This window comes from Trachypithecus francoisi, unplaced genomic scaffold (genome assembly GCF_009764315.1).
Source record: "Trachypithecus francoisi isolate TF-2019V2 unplaced genomic scaffold, Tfra_2.0 Lachesis_group0, whole genome shotgun sequence".
Lineage (NCBI taxonomy): Eukaryota > Metazoa > Chordata > Mammalia > Primates > Cercopithecidae > Trachypithecus > Trachypithecus francoisi.
In genome coordinates this window covers 18,600,864-18,625,716 of record NW_022681453.1, presented here as the reverse complement: position 1 = coordinate 18,625,716, position 24,853 = coordinate 18,600,864, and the positions used below count along the sequence as shown (strand labels likewise).

Here is a 24,853-nt window from a genome sequence, read left to right as displayed (position 1 = left end):
ACTCCTTGTAGGCAGACAGAGGAACTATAACATTATGTATCACCAGAGCCAGCCCAACAAGGGTTTACACGCAGTAGGTATCAGGCATCTGCCTAGGACAAAATAATTTAGATGACAGCAAACAAGAAGCACTTGAAACATTTGGAAACGTAAGACCCAAAAGACAAATACTGAAATCTAAGCCCACCTGCAGAGAAGTCAACAAGAGTCAATTCCCATTATAAAACCCCAGAAAATATTAGGAATTCAAGGCATCAGACAATTCAGGAGGCCTGGGTATGGCATGGGTCTGACAACAAAAGAACTAGTTGACACTGTTCAAGAAAAACGATCAGAACTCTATGGTTCTTCCTCTATTCGGCCCACCAAGTATGGCTAGACATGTGTCCACCACCAATCTGAAAAGAGAATAATCACTCCTAGAGAATTTGGACAAGTCAGGCTCAAGGTTCAGGGACCTAGGTTTTGCTGAGTATCAGGGATGGGCACCAATCTGAAAACAGATTCCAACCCCTATTCCTACTGGGCAGCCAGGACAATGGCAGAGGCTTCTACCTCCATGCGTAATACTGAAGGATTAGTCAAGATAACTAGATAAAGAGAAAAAGACAAAGATAGTAGCAGTTGGGCTGGGAGTGAGGCAAAAACTTTAAATGAAATGAAAATGTCAAGGTAGCTAATCAAGTACTAGTATAAAGCCCTCTTCTCAGCCTCAAACTTGCAAAACTAACGCTCAGCAGCCATTTAAACAAAGCCTTTATCACAAAGCACAAAAGTCAAAACAGAAAGATTTGAGGAAGAGAGAAAAAGGAGACTCAGAGGAGAAAGAATCCAGCAAGTGGAAAAAAAAAAAAATAGCCCCAAAGAGAAAAAGTAGATTTACATCCATAAAGCAAGAACAAGAAGTTATAACATTTAGATAGTGAGAAAATGCTCTTAGAAAATGAAAATATGGCCAGGCACAATGGTTCATGCCTATAATCCCAGCACTTTAGGAAGCCACAGTGGGAGGATCACTTGAACCCAGGAGTTCAGGACTAGCCTGTGCAACACAGGGGGAACACTGTCTCCACACACAAAAAAAAAAAAACAAAAAAAACAATTAGCTGGCATGGTGGCTCATGCCTGCTGTCCCAGCTACTTAGGAGGCTGAGGTGGGCAAACGACTTGAGCCTGGGAGGTTGAGACTGTGTCAGAGACATGTGAACCAGAACAACTCCATCTTAAATAGGAGCTGGGTAAAATAAGGCTGAAACCTACTGAGCTACATTCCCAGACAATTAAGGCATTCTAAGTCACAGGATGAGACAGGAGGTTGGTACAAAATACAGGTCACAAGAGTGACTTTTGGTTGTCCTCACTGCTACACTCTCATCAGTGCCATGACAGTTTACAAACGCCATGGCAATGTCAGGAAGTTACCCTATATGGTCTAAAAAGAGGAGGCATGAATAATCCACCCCTTTTTTGGCATATCATCAAGAAATAACCATAAAAATGCCAGCAGCTCTCTGGGCTGCTCAGTCTATGGAGTAGCCATTCTTTTATTCCTTTACTTTCCTAATAAACTTGCTTTCACTTTAGAAAGCAAGAATTCTAAATTTAAATTTAGAAGAAAGAATTCACCAAGAATCCTCTCTTGGGGTCTGGATTGGGACCCCTTTCCTGTAACAGCTGCAGTGAGCTGTGATCATGGCATTGCACTCCAGCCTGCGTGATGGGTGAGATCCCATCTAAAAGAAATAAAGAAGAAAGAAAAGAAATGAAAATATAAGAAAGAAACAAAAATCCAATAGAAGGCTTGGAAGATATTACCTATATATACCAGAACAAAGAATAACAAGATAAAAACAAATAAAAGATTAGGAAAAAATAACAATTACAGACTCAGCCTAGATAGGAGGGGCGCCATTCAAGTAACAGAAGTTACAAGAGGCCGGGCATGGTGGCTCACACCTGTAATCCCAGCACTCTGGGAGGCCAAGCGGGCAGATCACCCGAGGTCAGGAGTTGGAGACCAGACTGGACAACATGGTGGAAACCCCATCTCTACTAAAAACACAAAAATTAGGTAGGCATGCTGGCAGGCACCTGTAATCCTAGCTACTTGGGAGGCTGAGGCAGGAGAATCACTTGAACCTAGAAGGCAGAGGTGGCAGTGGGCCGAGATCACACCATTGCACTCCAGCCTGGGTGACAGCAAAACTGTCTCAAAAAAAAAAAAAAAAAAGAGTTACAAGAACAGAAAAAAACATTAAGGGAGAAAATAATACTAAAAACAATGAAAAAAAAAAACTGAGAATGGAAAAACATTAGCTTCCAGACTGAGTACTCAGCACAAAAAAATAATAAGGGGAAAAATAATACATACTGTTAGACAAAATTATGAAAGGCAATTGTTTTGGACTGAGCTCCTGCACTAGGAGGTGCAGCAGATCAACCAAATCAAAATGAAGTTACTCATGTTAAGTGCCACATAATCAAACTGAAACTTGAATGAAGCAGACAGATCTTAAAAAAAGACCGGTTTTTGCTGAACATAAGAGATTCCAGGCTACCTGAGTCAGTGTTTAATAAACGTCCTCTCTGCTTTAACCCTTACAAAAAAGTAAGCTAACATTAACCAGTCAAGCGTTTTTTCTATTTTTGCATTTCTCTGTTCTGACCTTACAAAATGCACATTCTGCTACTGCCTAGTGGGAGCTCTCACTCTATTCTATAGAATGAAGTCTACCCCAACTCATGACTCACAAATAAAGGCCAACGAGATCTATAAGGAAATCTGTTGTAATTTTGTCTTTTGACATACCCAAAAGTATATCACAGTAAAGTGTCAGAATCCTGCAAATAAAAACAGTCTAAAAAGCTTTCAGGTAATAAAAGGATCAAAAATCAGAATGCCATCTTAATAACGCAATGCAAATGAAGCAATGCCTTGAAATGTAGGATAAATAATTCCCAACCTAGGAGTCCACATCCACTGAAATTATCAATAAAACATGAGAGCAAAATAAAGATCTTTCAGGCATTCAAACACTCAAAAAAAAAAAAAAATGCCTTCTATTACATTTTTTTCTTAGGAAACTCCCAGGGGATTTCCCAGAGGACAAAAATTAGAAAATTGACCAAGAAAAGGTTTAGAATAGGACCTAGGAAATAGAGAGGGTCCAACATGAAAAGAGACAAAGGTCAATTTCATGATTATGAAGTGAGGTACAAAAACCAAAATCCAAAACATCTGAATGGTCTAACAGTTTCATTTCCAGCAAAGAATTTGGGGAGAAATTGATAGGTACATGAAAAACTCGGTAAATGAAAAAATAAGTTAAATATTAATTCCAAAGAAAACAAAAAGTAATACAAGATATAATCATAACATGCTATATAGCTAAGTTATGAATTAATCATAAGCCAAATACTAAATTAACCAAAAAAGGTAAATATATTGGAAGACTGAAAGGAGAAGTATGTTTGGAATAGGAAATAATAATAGAGAGAAGTCCTGATTTATACTGCAGAGTGAATATATAAAAATAAAATGAGGCCGGGCACGGTGGCTCACATCTGTAATCCCAGCACTTTGTGAGGCCAAGGCCGGCAGATCACAAGGTCAAGAGATCGAGACCATCCTGGCCAAAGTGGTGAAACCCCGTCTCCACTAAAAATACAAAAATCAGCTGGGCATGGTGGTACACACCTGTAGTCCCAGCTACTCAGGCGGCTGAGGCAGGAGAATTGCTTGAACCCAGGAGGCAGAGGTTGCAGTGAGCCAAGATTGTGCCACTGCACTCCAGCCTGGCGACAACACAAGACTCCAACTCAAAAAATAAAATAAAATAAAACAAAATGAAGAAAAGAAAGAAATAGAAATATAAGCATGTTATTTTAAAATATGAAAGTATATTCCAGAAGAAACAAAAAACTAAAAAAAAAATTGACTTTTGAAATATAATTCTTTAAGATAAATAAAACTGAAAGAGAAAAGGCATTTTATATCCAGTTTTAATGCCTCTTCAAAAATCTATCATCCTGGACTGGATTATAGAACAGAAAAGAAACAGCAGTGAGCAAATTCAAACAAAGTCTATGGTTAAGTTCTTAATATTCTACCAGGCCAGGTGTGGTGGCTTATGCCTGTAAATCTCAACGCTTTAGGAGGCCAAGGCAGGGAGATCACTTGACACCAGGAGCTCAGTACAAACCTGGACAACATGATGAAACCCAGTCTCTACCAAAAAAAAAAAATTAGTCTGGCATGGTGGCATGTGCCTGTAGTCCCAGCTACTCAGGAGTCTGAGATGGAAGGATGGCTTGAGCCTGGGAGGCAAAGGATGAAGTGAGCTGAGATTGCTCCACTGAACTCCAGCCTGGGTGACAGGGCTACACCCTGTCCCAATAATAATAACTTACAAATATTAATTTCTTTCTTTTAATAATTTTATCACGGTTATGGAAAAATATAACATTTAAGGTAAGCTGAATGAACAAGGATATTCAGGAACTATGTACTATCTATATCATGGTTATGGAAACATTTAAGGCAAGCTGAATGAACAACGATATTCAGGAACCATATACTATCTTGTAACTCTTCTAAAAGTCTAAAATTGTTCCAAAACAGAAAGTTTTATTTTAAATCTATCATGAAGTATTTGAGAAAGGGTATGAAATATTAGTATTATAATAAGGCCATGTACTCACTCCACAACTAAGAAAAGAAACAGTGCCCATACATTTTGTACCCCCTACCCAGATACATTGCACTTGGTTTTTATTATTCTTACACATTGTTTATTTCTACTTTCATAGCATAACCTCCATGCATACACACAGTATTCTTTCGCATGCTTTTACACTTCATAAAAATAGCTTCATATAGTGAGTATTCTGCACACTTAGTTTTTGATTGATGTTGTTATGTTTATGAGGTCTGTTTATATTAATATGTGAGCTACAGTTCATTCATTTCATTTTGAATACTATTTCATTGTAAAATATATCCCATGATTCACAGATGGTCCCTGACTTAAGGTGGTTTTACTTAAAATTTTCAACTTCATGATGGGTTTATCAAGGCATAACCCCATCATAAGTCAAGAAGCATCGGAACTTAAGGTGGTTCAACTGAAATGATTTTTCAGCTTTAAAATATATTTATTGAGGTATTAAATGCATTTTCTTTTTTTTTTTTTTTTTTTTTTTGTTCTTTCTTTTTAAGACAAGGTCTCACTCTGTCACCCAGGCTTGGAGGCAGTGACGATCACAGCTCACTGCAGCCTCAAACTTCTGAGTTCAAGCAATCCTCCCATCTCAGCCTCTTGAGTAGCTGGGACTGCAGACATGCTCCACCACACCTAATTCTTGTTTATTTTTTGTAGAAACAGGGTCTCACTACGTTGCCCAGGCTGGTTTCAAACTCCTGGCCTCAAGTGATCCTCTCTCGCCTCAGTGTGCCAAAGTGCTAGGATTACAGGTGTGATCTGTATCAGTTAAATGCACTTTTTACTTAATATTTTATTTTCAATTTACTATGGGCTTACCAGGACATAACTCCACTGTAAGTCAAGAAGCATCTGTATTTCTCCAACTTTGTCTTGTTGGTAGACATTTAAGACCAATCTTTTGCTATTACAAACAATTCTGTGGATGTCTTCATGTGTACATGTGTAGAAGTTTCTCCAGATCCGCTTTTGTGTATTTTTTTCTTACCATGGCCCAGACTTAGAAATATGTTTTAGATCATAACCCCATTCACATAAAATTGAAGCAAATCTCATGAAGAAAAAAAACTTAATGATGCTACATGCAATTGTGCCAGTTACCAATTTATTGCCCCTCAGCACTAAAGTCACCCTTCTTTGCCCTGGTTAGTAATACCAGAGTTGGAGCCTGTGATGGTTACTATTATGTGTCAACTTGACTGGGGCCACAGGATGCCCAGATGTTTGATTAAACACTATTCTGGATGCGCCTGTGAGGGTGTTTCTAGATGAGCTTAACACTGGAATCAATAGACTGAATAAAGCAGATGGCCCTCCCCAATGTGGGTGGCCCACATCTGATCTTCTGAAAGCCTGAATAGAACAAAAAGGCAGAGTAAGAGAGAATTTGCTCCACCTGCCATTCTCTCTGAGCTGGAACACTGGTCTTCTGCCCTTTGGGCTTGGACTAGAACTTACACCGTAAGCTCTCCTGGGTCTATAGCCTGCTGACTGCCCATCTTGGGACTTCTCAGCCTCCGTAATATCTTTTATTTATATATAGATGTATTAGTCTGGGTTTTCCATAGAAACAAATATTCCAGAGCACACACACACAAAAAATCCTTCTCTTGAAAAGAGACTAATACAACCCTATAAACATTTTTCTTTTGCCAGCTCACGGGGAGTTGGGCTTTAAGAGAGCATGCTGAAGGGATTTGGTGTGCTACTGTTTTATTGTAAGCACTCTACTCAGGGGACTTGTAACACTGGAGACCCAGTAGTGCTTATCTTAGCCACCTGCACACACTAGCTATGGCCCTTATTCTCTGGCAAGTTTCTCTACCACCTGCAGAGCCACACCTATGAATCTGCTCTGGCTCGTTCATGCCTTCCCACAAGTTTCTCTACCACCCAGGTTGCTCCTATAGACCAGCTCCAACGCATGCCCTCTGGCAAGTTTCACCGCCACCAGCAGGCCACACATTCCTATGGAATCCATGCTCTTTCCCATAAATTCTGAATCTTAGGCTAGAAGGGATACGGGTTAAGTTCTTAGTTTCTTGCTTGTCCACTCCCTCTCAGCCCTACAGGCAGTAGCTGATTTCTGCATTTGCTATTCCTTTGAGTCTTCCTTTAGCCCTTTTAGCAGTTAACTACTTTTTACTAGTTAACAATTATTTATATTAAATATTCTCTATTCAAATTAATGTGATTTCTCTCTCTTGATTGGATAATTGTTATAGCAATATATTTAGATATTTATTATTCTATTCTTTTTTATTCATACAGAAAAGTGAGCCACTAAATATAACTGTAATAATCCCCTAATGATTTGATAAAGATAGCTTGAAAAACATTTATCTAAGGTATGTACTTTTTTTTTTTTTTTTTTTTTTTTTTTTTGAGACGGAGTCTTGCTCTGCCACCCAGGCTGGAGTGCAGTGGCCGGATCTCAGCTCACTGCAAGCTCCGCCTCCTGGGTTTACGCCATTCTCCTGCCTCAGCCTCCCGAGTAGCTGGGACTACAGGCGCCCGCCTCGTCGCCCGGCTAGTTTTTTGTATTTTTAAGTAGAGACAGGGTTTCACCGTATTAGCCAGGATGGTCTCGATCTCCTGACCTCGTGATCCGCCCGTCTCGGCCTCCCAAAGTGCTGGGATTACAGGCTTGAGCCACCGCACCCGGCCAGGTATGTACTTAAGAATTAAATGGCTAGGTCATAGTAATGTCTGGGAGTAACAACTGATCAACATTCTCACTAGCACTTGGTATAGTGTTTTAATTCTTAGTCAATAAAGTGGCCATCTGGTAGTAGCTCACTATAGTTTTAATATGCATTTCCCTGATGACTGAGATTAAGCACCCTTCCATATGATTTTGAGCCACCAGGATATGTGTTTTTTCAGGAGTCTACTCAAGCCTTTTGCCTGCTCGTCTATTAGATTATCTTTTAATTTTTGACTTCTAGCCATTCTTTATATGCTCTGAAAACAAGCCTTTTGTAAAATAACTCATTGTGACTTCCTTTTCCCTCTACTTAATGATCTTCTGAACAAGAAAATTTTCATTCTAATAAAGTATAACTTACCCATCTTTTCCTTTATGGTTAGTGCTTTTTGTATCTTTATAAAAAAATCTTTGTAGGGGCGGGGGCGGGGGCGGGGCGGGACTGGGGGTGGAGTGTGCGCGGGCTCGGTTTTGGGCCGCGGCGGGAGCTGGAGTCACCACCACTCGAGTGCGCAGGCGCTTGGCGGTTACCGGTCTCACCATGGAGCGGAAAGTGCTTGCGCTCCAGGCCCGAAAGAAAAGGACCAAGGCCAAGAAGGACAAAGCCCAAAGGAAATCTGAAACTCAGCACCGAGGCTCTGCTCCCCACTCTGAGAGTGATCTACCAGAGCAGGAAGAGGAGATTCTGGGATCTGATGATGATGAGCAGGAAGATCCTAATGATTATTGTAAAGGAGGTTATCATCTTGTGAAAATTGGAGATCTATTCAATGGGAGATATCATGTGATCCGAAAGTTAGGCTGGGGACACTTTTCAACAGTATGGTTATCATGGGATATTCAGGGGAAGAAATTTGTGGCAATGAAAGTAGTTAAAAGTGCTGAACATTACACTGAAACAGCACTAGATGAAATCCGGTTGCTGAAGTCAGTTCGCAATTCAGACCCTAATGATCCAAACAGAGAGATGGTTGTTCAACTACTAGATGACTTTAAAATATCAGGAGTTAATGGAACACATATCTGCATGGTATTTGAAGTTTTGGGGCATCATCTGCTCAAGTGGATCATCAAGTCCAGTTATCAGGGGCTTCCACTGCCTTGTGTCAAAAAAATTATTCAGCAAGTGTTACAGGGTCTTGATTACTTACATACCAAGTGCCGTATCATCCACACTGACATTAAACCAGAGAACATCTTATTGTCAGTGAATGAGCAGTACATTCGGAGGCTGGCTGCAGAAGCAACAGAGTGGCAGCGATCTGGAGCTCCTCCGCCTTCCGGATCTGCAGTCAGTACTGCTCCCCAACCTAAACCAGCTGACAAAATGTCAAAGAATAAGAAGAAGAAATTGAAGAAGAAGCAGAAGCGCCAGGCAGAATTACTAGAGAAGCGAATGCAGGAAATTGAGGAAATGGAGAAAGAGTCGGGCCCTGGGCAAAAAAGACCAAACAAGCAAGAAGAATCAGAGAGTCCTGTTGAAAGACCCTTGAAAGAGAACCCACCTAATAAAATGACCCAAGAAAGACTTGAAGAGTCAAGTACCATTGGCCAGGATCAAACACTTATGGAACGTGATACAGAGGGTGGTGCAGCAGAAATTAATTGCAATGGAGTGATTGAAGTCATTAATTATACTCAGAACAGTAATAGTGAAACATTGAGACATAAAGAGGATCTACATAATGCTAATGACTGTGATGTTCAAAATCTGAATCAGGAATCTAGTTTCCTAAGCTCCCAAAATGGAGACAGCAGCACATCTCAAGAAACAGACTCTTGTACACCTATAAAATCTGAGGTGTCAGACACCATGGTGTGCCAGTCTTCCTCAACTATAGATCAGTCATTCAGTGAACAACACATTAGCCAACTTCAAGAAAGCATTCGGGCAGAGATACCCTGTGAAGATGAACAAGAGCAAGAACATAATGGACCACTGGACAACAAAGGAAAATCCACGGCTGGAAATTTTCTTGTTAATCCCCTTGAGCCAAAAAATGCAGAAAAGCTCAAGGTGAAGATTGCTGATCTTGGAAATGCTTGTTGGGTGCACAAACATTTCACTGAAGATATTCAAACAAGGCAGTATCGTTCCTTGGAAGTTCTGATAGGATCTGGCTATAATACCCCTGCAGACATTTGGAGCACAGCATGCATGGCCTTTGAACTGGCCACAGGTGACTATTTGTTTGAACCTCATTCAGGGGAAGAGTACACTCGAGATGAAGATCACATTGCATTGATCATAGAACTTCTGGGGAAGGTGCCTCGCAAGCTCATTGTGGCAGGAAAATACTCCAAGGAATTTTTCACCAAAAAAGGTGACCTTAAACATATCACGAAGCTGAAACCTTGGGGCCTTTTTGAGGTTCTAGTGGAGAAGTATGAGTGGTCTCAGGAAGAGGCAGCTGGCTTCACAGATTTCTTACTGCCCATGTTGGAGCTGATCCCCGAGAAGAGAGCCACTGCCGCTGAGTGTCTTCGGCACCCTTGGCTTAACTCCTAAGCCCCTGCCCACCACCACAGCAGAGATCACACACTGACCCTCCGCCCTTCCCCTCCAAGCATTTTCCTCTTCCCTTTTCAGGGTGAAGCTCTTCCTTCAAGAGTTTCTAGATCTTGTTTTTTTTAATCCAACATGTTCATTTGGGTTTGCTTACTTGACCCTGTGGAGATCCCCACAGCCATTGGGCATCCTAGGTGAATTTGGCCTTGGTTGGGCTCTGCCAAAGACTGATGGACTAAAATGTGAAACAGCCTCTTGTCCTGTACCTTTCCTTCCCATTAGGACATCCTTTAAATTATAAGCATCCTTTTTGAAAGAGCTATGAAGGTGTATGAGCCCATCCTTTTATTCATTGACTCTAAGAGTCAAAATTTTCTAGTGCATATCCTATTGCCAGCATAAGGATGGGGAGGGGAAAGGGTGTTAATTCTATGTACAGCAGAGACATTAAACTTGCTGTGTCCAGGCTGCATCATCTTCCTGGACTGTTTCTGTTGTTCTTTATGTTCACATTTTTTCCTGCAACTTTTAAGCTACTGTCTTTTAATTAGCTGTATGAACACCAAATTTGGGTACCATTTTATCACTATTCAAAGCACTGTCGAATTCCTTTCATCCTTTAATAGTTAAGATCTTTGAATCTTCAGTCTGATTTTTAATATAAGCAAAAACAGAACCATTGAATAGTAATTTCTTGAGAACCTCAGGTGTTCTATAAACAGTCCTTTCCTATATGTCTTCTGTTACGCTAAGACCAGAGTTATTTTGGTTGGCTGTTTTGTTTTGTTTTGTGTTTTTGTATCCTTGGCTGGCACTTTACTCATTGCACTTGAGTTTATTGCCCCATAACTAAAGGATCAGGATGACGGTAGAACAGAGATCTGGGTTTCAGAGCTTTCCCACTTAGGAGAAGTAGATCTTGAGATTCTGATTCTTTTCCAGACAGTCCCCTGCTTTCATGTACAGCTTTTTCTTTACCTTGCCCAAAACTCTGGCCTTGAAGCAGTTTTCCTCTATGGCTTTGCCTTTCTCATTTTCTCAGAGGCTCGAGTCTTTAATATAACCCCAAATGAAAGAACCAAGGGGAGGGGTGGGATGGCACTTTTTTTTGTTGGTCTTGTTTTGTTTTGTTTTTTGGTTGGTTGGTTGTTTTTTAAGATTAGCCATTCTCTGCTGCTATTTCCCTACATAATGTCAGTTTTTAACCATAATTTTGACATGATTGAGATGTACTTGAGGCTTTTTTGTTTTAATTGAGAAAAGACTGCCATTTTTTTTTAGGATGAGCCTCTCGTAGACTTGACCTAGATATTACATATTCCTCCAGTAATATTGAAGAGCAAAAGAGGGGCAGAACTGGGGTCACAGCCGCTTCTTCATCATGGACCAAGTGGGCCTTGGGGATTACAGCATTCTCGAAGTGGCTATAGGACTCGAATTTACAGAAAGCCACAGAGGTGCAACTTGAGGCTCTACTGCTAGCAAGCCACCAGTGAGGCTGTTGGGTAACCTTTCTATACGGGAGATTGGAATCTACTTTGTCATTTATCCACCAACAGTGACAAAGGAAAAGTGGTGCCGTTATGCAATCCATTTAATTCATAAACATACTATTCTGAGTAACTGGCCAGCCATTCATCGGATCCTTCATTGGGTACTCCTGAAATCAGACATGTTCCTGTAGAAAGAATTTTAAGTTAGGCTTTCTATGCACCTATCAAGAATCAAGAGAATAGATTGTATCAAACAACGGCAGGGAAATCCTTCAGCAATTCTAATCCACTTTGGGTTTTCAGCTGTTTTTACATCTAAAGCAATAGACTAGAACTGAAGTATCTTCTACACTGTAAAATCACGATTGTGGAATTACAGGAATTCTGGTGATATTAAGGTGACAAAACACGCAAAAGGCCCTATTTTAACAGTTGATGTGACGGTAAATTTTAATAGAGAGAACCTGTAACTTCATTTTGGAAGTGCTCCTCCACCAAATAAGGGCTTTCTCCGCTATTGTTTAAGGAGCAAGATGGATTGAAAGATGTGGAAATAGGCAGCTGTAGAACTTGATCTTCCAAGTACCCCATGTACCTTTATTGAGCTTAATTATAATACTGTCAAATTGCCACGATCTCACTAAAGGATTTCTATTTGCTGTCAGTTAAAAATAAAGCCCTAAATACATTTTAAAAAAAAAAAAAAAAAAAAAAAAAAAAAATCTTTGTATACACCAATGTCAAGAAGAACAGTTTCCTATGCTTTCTTCAAGGTGAATTATTTTTACATTTCACATTCAGATCTACCATCTACTCGGAATTGAGTTTGGAGTATATTCTGTGAGGCAGGAATCAATATTCATTGCTTTCAGTATTGGTCCAGTATCATTTATTGGATAGGTCATCATTTTCAATTTCAATTGGCATCGCATCACTTATTGTAAAGGGCATCATTTCTCCACTGCACTACAAGGTCACTTCTCTCATACATCAGTGGATGATATATGTCCACGGAGTGGACAAGCAAGAAACTAAGAACTTAAAAGAACCCCTTTCCCTTCAAGGCTAAGATCCAGAATCTGTGGGAAACAGAATGGCTTCCACAAGAACAAGGAGCCTGCTGGTGATGGCACAACTTCCCAGGGCACTTGGGTTGGAGCTGGTTTCTAGTAACAACCTGCTGATTGGCAGAGCAACTTTTGGAAAGACATGAGTGAGCCAGAGTTAGCCCACAGGTGTGTTTCTGGCCCCTCTATTCTGTTTCAGTAGTCTGTCTTTCACCCCAAATCACAGTCTTAATTTATAATAAATCTTGATATCTGGCAGCATAAGTCCTCTAGTTGAGATAATCCTCATGATTATCATGTTCTTTGTAACCTTTTGCATTTTCATATGAATGTCATAATTAGCTGTTCAATTTCCATAACCAAAAAAGGCCTGCTGGATTTTTATCAGGATTGCATTAAATCATTAGATTAACTTGGGGAGAACTGGCATCTTTATGACAGTCTTTCAATTCATAAACATAGCAAATCTTCCCATTTGTTTAGATTTTAATTTTTTCAATATTTTTGTAGTTTTCAACATGAATGTCTTGTATTTTTTATTAATTTCATTCCTTAGCATTTGATACTTTTGATACTACTATAAATAGCATTGTTTTATTCATTTTGTAATTCTTCTTTGTAAACATAGAGAAAAACAATGTGTTTTTAAAATACTGACGTTTTGACTAAGTGCAATGGCTCATGCCTGTAATCCCAGCACTTTGGGAGGCTGAGGTGGGAGGACTGCTTGAGACCAGCCTGGGCAACATGGGGAAATCCTGACTCTATAAAAATAATTAAAAATCAGCTAGGCATGGTGGTGCACACCTGTAGTCCCAGCTACTCGGGAGGCTGAGGTGAAAGCACTGCTTGAACATGGGAAGGCCACGGCTACAATAAGCTGTGACTGTGTCACTCCACTCCAGCCTGGGCAACAGAGCAAGACTTTGCATCTATCAATCAATCAATACAATACTGACATTGTAGCCATCGAATTCTCTTATTCTCAGTATTTTCTACAGATTCTATTGAACTTTTTCACATAAAATCATATCAAATATATATGATTATTTCAACTTTTCCTTTCCATTCTGTATATTTCTTACCTTACTGTATGTACTAGCTAGTACTTATAATACTATGTTCAACAGATGTGGTGATAGCAGGTGCTGTAGTTTGAATGTTTGTACTCCCAGACATCATGTTGAAATTTGATCCCCGATGTTGGAGGTGGGCCATAATGGGAGGTGTCTGGGTCATGAGGGCGGATCTCTCATGAAGAGACTAATGTCCTTCAGGAGGGGGAAGGTGAGTGAGTTCTCACTCTTGTTAGTTCCTGGGATAGCTGGTTGTTAAAAGATTGAGCCCAGGAGTTCAAAGTTGCAGTTAGCTATAATCGTACCACTGCACTCCGGCCTGGGTGACAGAACAAGATCCTGTCTCCAAAAAAAAAAAAAAAAAAAAAAAAAAAAAAAAAGAGCTTGGCAGAACAAGATGGCTGACTAGAAACACCTGGTGCTTGTCTCCTCAAGAACGAACAGAGGTAAAAATATAAATAGCTAAGATTTGACTGAAGTGTTGAAGAAAGAAAAGCGGAATGCCACAGGGGAGTGGAGATGCATCTGTGGTGACTGGAAATCCAAGAAGGCAGTGTAAAGGCATCTGACCTCTGCAGCACCGTCTCGCCAAACCAGCCCAAAGACAGGAGGGACTTCCCATTGTAAGTGAAAAGTAAGCAGAAGATCCTCACCATCCCCTACCACCACTGCAAAAGCCTACAGTCCTTACACACCCTGAGCCCAGTTTGGAAAGCTGCCAGAAATTCATGCAACTACACTGCTCCAGATTGGGAACACAACGTGTGCTAACCCACCCCTTGTGAGCCAAGCTATTGTAGCAAGACACCATCTTGAGACTACAGCCACCTCTGGAATGCTCCCTCCTCTGGGGTACAGTAGGCACTGTACCTCTCCAACACTGGGGCTCCATCTTCATTATGCCAAGCACCCACAGATGGCTAAATGCCACAACCCCAGATGCACAAAGCTTGGGCTCAGGATTGCCTGTGACTCTGGTCCTGCACAGCAGGGAAACCAATGCCTGCTGCTACACTTTCAGCCAGAATAACAGTCTGCCATTCCCACCCAGGGTGAACATGCCCTTGAGAGCCAGCCAAGTCCTTGCCCACCACAGCAGAAGAGGTCCCTGAGCCTACAAGGAGCCAATATTCCCTGGGGCCAGTGGCCTGGCTACAAGCCCACAGCACTCCCACCAACCACAGACATGCCCCTGGCCTATGCAAAGGTCCTATGCTCCCAATAAGGGCTTGAGAGAAGTCCCATAGGCCACCCTCACAGGTGTGCCCCCAGGCCAGCCAAGCAGCAAAGAGCTCAAGTCTTGGATCTGAAAAATAGTCCTGCAAGCCACACCCAGTAAGCACACCCCTGAGCTGGCTGAGCAGCCTTACACCTGCATCTCAGACCTTAAGCCACCCCTGGCAGACATACCCCTAGGCCTGCTGAGCAGTTGTGTACCCACATCCCAGCCTCAAGAAACAGGCCTGTGGGCCACCTCTAGCAGGCATGCTCCCAGGCCAACTAAGCAATCCTGTGTCTGCATCTCAGGCCTATGAAACAGCCCTATGGGCCACCCTCTGCAGAAACACCCCCAGACCAGCTGAGCAGCTGCAGCCATGTCACAGGCTTGAGAAACAGCCCTAAGTCTGCCCCCCAGCCGCTGACGTATTCCCCCAAGCGAGACAAGCAGCCTTGCACATACCAGGCCTCAGAAACAGCCCTATAGGTTGCCAATGGCAGACACAGACCCAGGCCAGTCAAGCAGGTGCACATCCACATCATGAGCCAGAGAAACCCAGTGAACCACCTCCAGCAGACATGCACCCAGGAAAGCTGAGCAGCCGCTCACCCACACACAAGGCCAAAGAAATAGTTCCACGGCTGTCCATGGTGGGCAAAATCCAGATCAGATGAGTAGCCTTGTGTCCTAAGCCAAAGAAACAGCCCTGTGGGCTGACCTGACAGACAATCCCACAGGTCAGTCAAAAAGTGTTGTGTCCACATCCAGCACCTGAGAAAAGGCCCTGCAGGCAGACCCTGGCAGACATGTCCCCCGGCCAGCTAAGCAGCTGCTTGCCTGCATCCGGGGCCTGAGAAACAGCCTAAGACATTCCTGGAAGGCATGTCCACCAACTAGCCAAGCAGTTTAACTGTATACCTATGTTCAAAACCAGAGGAATGGCTCATGGCCCCAACCCCAGCTGACCACACCCCAAGATGGCTGATCTACTGTGTACACACACATGCCCCACCCAGAGAAACAGCCCCAGCAAGCCCATCCCTGGAAAACCTGTACCATTATCACCACAAACTCTCTCAGCCTAGGCCACTCAGAAACATGCAAATTCCACTACTATGGGTTACAGCTGAAAAAACTACATGGAAACTAGGTCAATACACCCCACCAAACCAATGCCCCAAGACTCATTCAAATAAGAATTTCCCTAAGAAACCTACTCCATAAAACTGGAAGAGGCGACTTTTCTGCTAGATGGATACAAATCAATATAGGGACATATCAACCAAGAAAAAGCAAGAAAACATGTCACCTACGAAGAAAAACGAATTATCCAGTAACAGATCTCAGTCATAAGAAAATATGTGAAATGCCAGAAAAAGAATTAAATGTTAATCTTAAGGAAACTCAGTGCCATACAAGAGAAGACAGATGATTCAACAAAATTGGGGAAATCAGCTCATGATTTGAATAAGAAATTCAAGAAAATCGGCTGGGCGCGGTGGCTCATGCCTGTAATCCCAGCACTTTGGGAGGCCAAGACGGGCGGATCACGAGGTCAGGAGATCGAGACCATCCTGGCTAACACGGTGAAACCCCGTCTCTACCAAAAATACAAAAAATTAGCCGGGCGTGGTAGCAGGCACCTGTAGTCCCAGCTACTCGGGAGGCTGAGGCAGGAGAATGGCGTGAACCCAGGAGGCAGAGCTTGCAGTGAGCCGAGATCGCGCCACTGCACTCCAGCCTGGGTGACAGAGCGAGACTCTGTCTCAAAAAAAAAGAAAAGAAAAGAAATTCAAGAAAAGATAAACCAAACAAAAAATCTTACAGTTGAAGAATTCAATTACTACAACAAAAAATAAAATCAAGAGCTTCTAGAACAGACTAGACTAAGCAGAAGAAAGAATTTCTGAACTTCAAGATAGGTCTTTTGAAATAACATAGGCAGACAAAAACTAAATTACAAAAATGAAGAAAGCCTGCAGGATTTATGGAACACCATCATGTGAATAAAGTATTACAGATATTCCAGAAGGAGAAGAGAAGGAAAAGGTGGGGAAAACATGTTTAATGAAATAGAAGAACATTCTCCTGAGTATTGGGAGAGATATGGACATCCAGAATCAGGAAGCTCAAAGAACCCCAACAGATTCAACCCAAACAAGTCCTCACAGAGGGACATATATTATATATCTAACTGTCAAAAGTCAAAGACAAAGAAATAATTTTAAAAGCAGCAAGAGAAAAGTGTCAAGTTACATATAAAGGAAACCCCACTAGACTAACAGTAAATTTCTCAGGAGAAAACTTACAGGCCAAGAGAGAGTGGGATGATATATTCAAAGTACTGAAAGAAAAAATTAAAATTAAAAATGGCAATAAGGAATATTATACCCAGCAAATCTAGACATTAAAAATGAAGAATAAGGCCGGGCGCGGTGGCTCAAGCCTGTAATCCCAGCACTTTGGGAGGCTGAGACGGGCGGATCACGAGGTCAAGAGATCGAGACCATCCTGGCTAACATGGTGAAACCCCGTCTCTACTAAAACAAATACAAAAAACTAGCTGGGCGAGGTGGCGGGCGCCTGTAGTCTCAGCTACTCGGGAGGCTGAGGCAGGAGAATGGCGTAAACCTGGGAGGCGGAGCTTGCAGTGAGCTGATATCCGGCCACTGCGCTCCAGCCTGGGCCACCGCAGAGTGAGACTCCGTTTCAAAAAAAAAAAAATGAAGAATAAATAAAATCTTTCAAAGACAAGAAAAACTAAGAAAATTCATCACCACTAAACTGATCTTGCAAGAAATACTCAAGAGAGTCTTACATCTGGAAGAAAAAAGATGATAACCACCATCAATAAAATATATGAAACAATAAAACTCACTGGTAGGACTCATACACAAACAAGAGAGAAAAACAAAACCTTATCACTGTGAAACACCACTCAACTGTAAAAATAATGAGAGGAAATAAGAAACAAAGGATATAAAAAACAATCAGAAAACAGTAAAATAACAGGAGTAAATCCTCCCCTATCAATAATAATCTTGAATACAAATGGATTAAATATACATTTAGAAGATACAGATAGGCTGAATGGATAAAAAATAAAGACCCTATGATATACTGCCTACGAGTAACTCACCTCACCTATAAAGACACACATAGACTGTAACTGAAGGAATAAAAAAGACATTCCATGCAAAAGAAAACCAGAACTTAGCATGAATAGTTGTACTTATATTGGACAAAAAAAGACCTGAAGTTAAAAGTTGTAAAAAGAGACAAGGTGACATAGCAACAAAGCAATCTATTTAGCAAGAGAATATAACAATTATAAATATATATGCACCCAACATCAGAGCACCCAGACATATAAAACAAATATTATTAGACCCAAATGAAGAGATAGATCCAAACACAATAATAGTTGTGGACTTCAACACCCCACTCTCAGCAATGGACAGATCATCCTGACAGAAAACCAACAATGGGACATTAGATTTAAACTGCACCACAGACCAAATGGACATAACAGATATTTATAGAACATTTCACCCAACAGCTATAGAATACACATTCTCCTTATCAACACACTGAACATTCTCCAGGATTAACCATATGTTAGGACACAAAACAAGTCTCAAAAAAATATATTAAGATTGTTAGATATTAGTTCTAAATTTCTCTTCAAAGAATCAGTATGTCCATATGTCCAATTCTTTGCCTTCTACTTTTAAACTTAACTTCCTCATAAAGCAACCTTTTTCAATCACCTGCTCCACCCTGACTCATTCCGATTACCTGCTCCACCCTGACTCATTCCGATTACCTGCTCTGCCATAACCATTTTTCCCACCAAACCACTCACCATGTCACTCTCTTTAAATTAGCCAATCAGAATTACTTTAGCCTGTGTGGCCTAACCCTAGTCAACAGGGGGAATGACACAGCAGCAGGGGCCACAAGTGTCAGGAATAAGAACCCTTTCCCCTCCCTTGTCCTGGTGTGTGCTCACCATTGCTCCATCTGTGAGGGCGCACCCTTCTATAGAAGTAAATTGCCTTGCTGAGAAGAAAAAAAAAAAAGAAAATTTTATATTTGAGTGCTATTTCTTTTACAACACCGAAACTTTATTTATAACAAGATCAAAATCATATCAAGTATCTTCTCAGACCAAAATGGAATAAAACTAGATATCAACAGGAAGAGAAACATCTGAAACTATATAAATGCATGGAAACTAAACAACATGCTCCTGAATGACCAATGGCTGGAAGAAGAAATTAAGAATGAATTTCAAAATTCCTTGAAATGAAAATAGAATCTTAAGATCCCAAAACCTAGGGAACACAGCAAAAGCCATATTTAGAGGACACTTTAGGGAAATAAATGCTGAAATCAAAAAAAACTAGAAAGATTTCATATAACCTAATGGTGCACCTCAAGGAACTAGAAAAGCACGAACAAACCAAAACAAAAAGTTAGCAGAAGTAAAGAAATAATGACCAGGCCGGGCGCAGTGGCTCAAGCCTGTAATCCCAGTACTTTGGGAGGCCGAGACGGGCGGATCACGAGGTCAAGAGATCAAGACCATCCTGGCTAACATGGTGAAACCCCATCTCCACTAAAAAATACAAAAAACTAGCCGGGCGAGGTGGCGGGCGCCTGTAGTCCCAGCTACTCGGGAGGCTGAGGCAGAAGAATGGCGTAAACCCGGGAGGCAGAGCTTGCAGTGAGCTGAGATCCGGCCACTGCACTCCAGCCTGGGCGACAGAGCGAGACCCTGTCTCAAAAAAAAAAAAAAAAAAAAAAAAAAAAAAAAAGACATAATGACCAGAACAGAAAACAAAATTGAGACTAAAAACAAAAGATCAACAAAACTAAAAGTTGGTTTTTGAAAATAAATAAAATTGGTAAACCATTAGCTAGACTAAGAAAAAAGAGAAAAGATCCAAATAAATAAAATCAGAAGTGAAAAAGGAGACAGCACAACAGGACCCACAGAAATACAAAGGCTCATTGGTGATTACTATGAAATACGTCAATAAATTTATAAACCTAGAACAGATAAATTCCTGTACACCTACAACATACAAAGAGTAAACTAAGAAGAAACAAAATCTGAACAGACCAATAACAAGTAATGAGATCAATTCAGTAATAAAAAGCCTTTCAACAAAGAAAAGTCCAAAAACAATGGCTTCACCAAAGAATTCTATCATTCTTTTAAAGAAGAATTAATACCAAGTCTTCTTAAACTATTTCAAAATGTTGAAGCAGGGAATTCTCACTAACTCATTCTACAAGCCCAGCATTACCTTGATAGCAAAACCACATAAAGACACAACCAAAAAAGAAAATTACATGCCAATATCCCTGATGAACACAGACACAAAAATCCTTGACAAAATACTAGCAAACCAAAGCCAACAACATATCAAAAAGATAACCATAACCAAGTGGGATTAATCCCAGGAATATAAGAATAATTCAACACATACAAAGAAATAAACATCATACATCACATTAATAGAATGAAGGACAAAAACCATAACATCTCAGTAGACTCAGAGAAAGCTCTTAATGAAATTCAACATTCCTTCATGATGAAAACACTTAATAAATTATGTGTAGAGGGAAAGCATCTCAATATACAAAGGCCATATATAACAAACCCACAGCTAGCATCTTCTGGAATGGGAGAAAAACTGAAAGCTTTTCCTCTAAGAATTGGAACAAGACAAGGATGTTCACTATTATTCAACATAGCACTAGATGTCCTAGCCAGAGCAATTAGGCAAGAAAAATAAGTAAGAGGCATCAAAACTGGGAAGCAGAAAGCCAAACTGTCCCAGTTTGCAGATGACACGATCTTATATATACAAAAACCTAAAGACTCTACCAAAAATCTCTTAAAACTGATAAATTCAGTAAACTTGCATTATACAAAATTAATGAACAAAAATCGGTAGCACTTCTATACAGGAACAATGAAAGAACCAAAAAATGAAGAAGGCAATCCTATTTACAATTGCTACAAAAAAAAATACTTAAGAATAAATCTAACCAAGGAGGTGAAAGATCTCTACAAGGAAAACTACAAAACACTGATAAAAGAAATCGAAGAGGACACAAATAAATGGAAAGAAATACCAAGTTTATGAATCAGTAGAATAAATATTGTTGAAATGGCTATACTACCCTAAGCAATCTACAGATTCAACACAATCCCTAACAAAATACCACTGACGTTCTTAACAGAAATAAGGGGGAAAATCCTAAAATCGGCATGGAACCAGAATAGATTCCAAATAGTCAAAGCAATATTGGGCAAAAAAGAGCAAAGCTAGAGGCATCATACTACTACAGCTCAAAACATACTACAAAGCAATAGTAACCAAAACATCATGATACTGGCATAAAGACACACAGACCAGTAAAACAGTATAGAGAATCCAGAAATTAATGCACATATCTACAGCCAATTCGTTTTTGATAAAAGTACCAAGAACACTCATTGGCAAAGGGACCGTTTTTTCAGTAAACTATGCTGAGAAAACTGGATATTCATGTGGAGAACAATGAAACTAGACTTCCACCTCTCACCCTATACAAAAGTCAACTGAAAGTAAATCAAAAACCTAAATCTAAAACCCAAAACTATAAAACTACTATAAGACCACTATTTGTGGTCTACACAAAGATTTTATGAATAAGACCTCAAAGCGACATAAGCAACGCAAGCAAAAATAAACAAACTGGATTATATAAAATGAAAAAGCTCTGCAGAGAAAAGGAAATAATAAAGTGAAAAGACAACCTACAGAATGGGAGAAAATATTCTGAAACTACTCATCTGACAGGAGACTTAATAACCAGAATATGCAAGAAATTCAAACATCTCAAAAGCAAAATTTAAAAAAATCAAATTACAAAATGGGCAAATGAGCTCCTGTGAGAATGCAGGCTTGACCTAATATCTGATCTCCTTCCCCAGGACACTGTTCTTTCTGTGGCACAACCCCTGAGATGGCACTAATAAGACCGTATCTGCTATTGCAGGTGGGATGATCTCATTTCATTTGCAGGTGGCCTTTCTCATTCTCTTGTCATTGTCATGAACTGGGGTATCCCCAGCAGGAAAACTGAGTATTATGCACATAACTCTGCAGATCATGGGCAGTGCTCGGTCAAGCTCCTTCTATGGCACTGTGATTAAAAGACTACAGACCATTCCATAGTGAGATCTGGTTTTTCTCTACATTTTGCTCTTTTTGTCTGTGAAGTATGACTCTTGCCTCAAGATCTGGTTGACCGGCATGGTTTTTCCAGCATTGTTAACTAAATTCCTTGATATATTTCCCTCCTCCCATGCAATACATTCCGCCTATGATCAATACTTTCTACCTAACAGCTATCGCTTAACTGCCGTATATTTTTGCATTTATTTATACTGTGGTCAGAATACAAAATTAGCTATTCTTTCTTTGTTCATCATTACAAGAAGAGTGACGTGTGTTACAATGCTTTGTATTCTTTGTCTAATGCTGTGAATGCTGTGCCCCATAATTTTCATAAATTTTCTATCTGTAATTCGTCTTTAGATTTGAAAATACAATTAATGTTGATATTAAAGGTTGAAACAATTAAAATTGAAAATGGGCAAATAATCTGAACAAACATTTCTCAAAAAAGACATATAAATGGCCAATAAATATATGAAAAAAATGCTCAATATCATTAATCATCAAAGAATTGCAAATAAAACCAACAACGAGGTATCATCTCACTCCCAGTTAAAATGGCTATCATCAAAAAGACAAAAATAACAAATGCTGGCAAGGATGTGAGAAAACAGAACCGTTATACACTGTGCTGGAGATGTAAACTAGTATACCACTATGGAGAACAGTACGGAGGCGCCTCAAAAATACTACAAATAGCTCTTCCAGAACACAGAAGCAGAGAAGCCTCTGAAGCATTGACATGTAGCTGGAAAGGCGCTGCACCTTGGGTCTCATCTGCTGTCCAGGACAAAAGAGAGGGCAAGATGGCCAACCAGACACAGCTGAACCACCACTGCAGTCAGAGCCTTGTGGGGCACAAAGCAAGGCAGACCCACCCCTTCCGATGCCCCGCCCTTGCACCAACACTGCCACAGGAGTGAAACCAGGCCTAGAGAAGAGCAGACTCTCTCACTTTCTGAATGACTACCCCATAACACACAGGCCTGCACCTGACAGCGCCCCACCTCCATCCTCACATCACCACTAGCACACCCATTTGCACAGTCACTAACAGAAGCCCCCAACCTCCCCCAGTCATACTGCCTCCTCCGCTGTGGTGAATGCTTGCACAAAGGCAAGAACCTCAGCATTCACCAGCACGCTGCTGCAGCAGTGTGCACTCCACCATGTTGTCACTGCTGATGCTGGCAGCACATGCAAACAAACATGGATCCTGCTGCCACCACACTACAAAATGCGCTCCAATTGGACTGTAAGTGACCTGTGGTCCAGGAGCACCTCAGCCCCCACCACCACCAGCACAGTGGATTCCTAACTTCAAGGAGTCAGAGAGCAAAGTCAGGACCCAACACAAGTCACCCAGAGTTAGAGCATGCAGCCCAGAAGTTGTGAGTGGAGCATTAGCCCCCTAAAATCTTCTGCAAACTAAGCCAGTCAGCTGAATTCACCTTATAACACAATCAAAACCCTCAAGGTCATCAAATAGGATAAAAGTTAAAAAAAAAAAAAAAACTCTAAAGGTCAGCAACTTCAAAGACTGAAGAAACATCAGCCCACAAAGATAAAAAAGAATCAGTGCAATAATTCTGACAACTCAAAAAGTCAGAGTGCCATCTTTCATATAAACAACCACACTAGCTGGACATGGTGGCTAACACCTGTAATCCCAACACTTTGGGAGGCCGAGGCAGGCGAATCACCTAAGGTCAGGAGTTCGAGACCAGCCTGACCAACATGGATAAATATTATCTCTACTAAAAATACAAAATTAGCTGAGCATGGTGACGCAAGCCTATAATCCCAGCTACTCGGGAGACTGATGCAGGAGAATGGCTTGAACCTGTGAGTCAGAGGTTGCGGTGAACCAAGATCACACCATTGCACCCCAGCCTAGGCAAGAAGAGTAAAACCCCATCTGAAAAAAAAAAAAAAAAAAAAAAAACCACATCACCTCTCCAGAAAGGGTTCCCAACGGGGCTGAGATGGCTAAAATGACAGAAATATAATTCAGAACATGGTTAGGGAGGAAGATCATTGAGATAACAGAATATGTTGAAACCCAACCCAAGGAAGCTAAGTATCATAATAAACTGATACAGGAACTCAAAGTCAAAATAGCCAGTATAGAAAAGAATGTAACTGACCTGACAGAGCTGCAAAACACACTACAAGAATTTGATAACGCAATCACAAGTATCAACAGCAGAACAGACCAAGGTGAGGAAAGAATCTCAGAGCTTGAAGACTGGGTTTCTTAAATACAACAGTCAGAAAACAACAGAGAAAAAGAATGAAAAGGAACAAAACCTTCAAGAAATATGGGCTTATGTAAAGAGACCAAATCCAAAGGCCAAGGCAGGCAGATCACAAGGTCAAGAGATCAAGGCCATCCTTGCCAACGTGGTGAAACCCCATCTGCACTAAAAATACAAAAATTAGCTGGGTGTGGTGGCAGCACGCACCTGCAGTCCCAGCTACTCAGTAGGCTGAGGCAGGAGAACCACTTGAACCCAGGAGGCAAAGGTTGCAGGGAGCCGAGATCATGCCACATGGCACTCCAGCCTGGCAACAGGGCAAGACTCCATCTCAAAAAATAAAAAATAAAAAATAAATTTTAAAAAAAGACACCAAATCCATAACTCATTGGTGTCCCTAAAAGAGACGGGGAGTGTGTAAGAAACTTGAAATTTGAAAAACGTATTTCAGGATATCAACAATGAGAGCTTCCTCCAACCTAGACAGGCCAACATTTAAATGCAGGAAACGCAGAGAACCCCAGTAACATACTTCACAAGATCATCTCCAAGAAATACAATC

At 40.8% G+C, this 24,853-nt stretch overlaps 2 protein-coding genes across 9 annotated transcripts in view; one reads left to right on the top strand and one right to left on the bottom strand.

The window, feature by feature from the left end:
* The window catches only part of DOCK3 (dedicator of cytokinesis 3), a 735,684-nt gene that overhangs the window by 611,130 nt on the left and 99,701 nt on the right, over positions 1 to 24,853 (bottom strand). The window lies entirely within an intron of this gene.
* Positions 7,851 to 11,832, top strand: LOC117082325 (SRSF protein kinase 1). Its single transcript, XM_033208970.1, has one exon. It carries the CDS (start codon positions 7,970 to 7,972, stop codon positions 9,935 to 9,937), a length of 1,968 nt encoding a protein of 655 aa, XP_033064861.1. The 5' UTR covers positions 7,851 to 7,969; the 3' UTR covers positions 9,938 to 11,832.

Excerpts from the sequence above, each read along its gene's own strand:
- LOC117082325 (XM_033208970.1), top strand. The coding sequence starts at position 7,970 with ATGGAGCGGAAAGTGCTTGCGCTCCAGGCCCGAAAGAAAAGGACCAAG.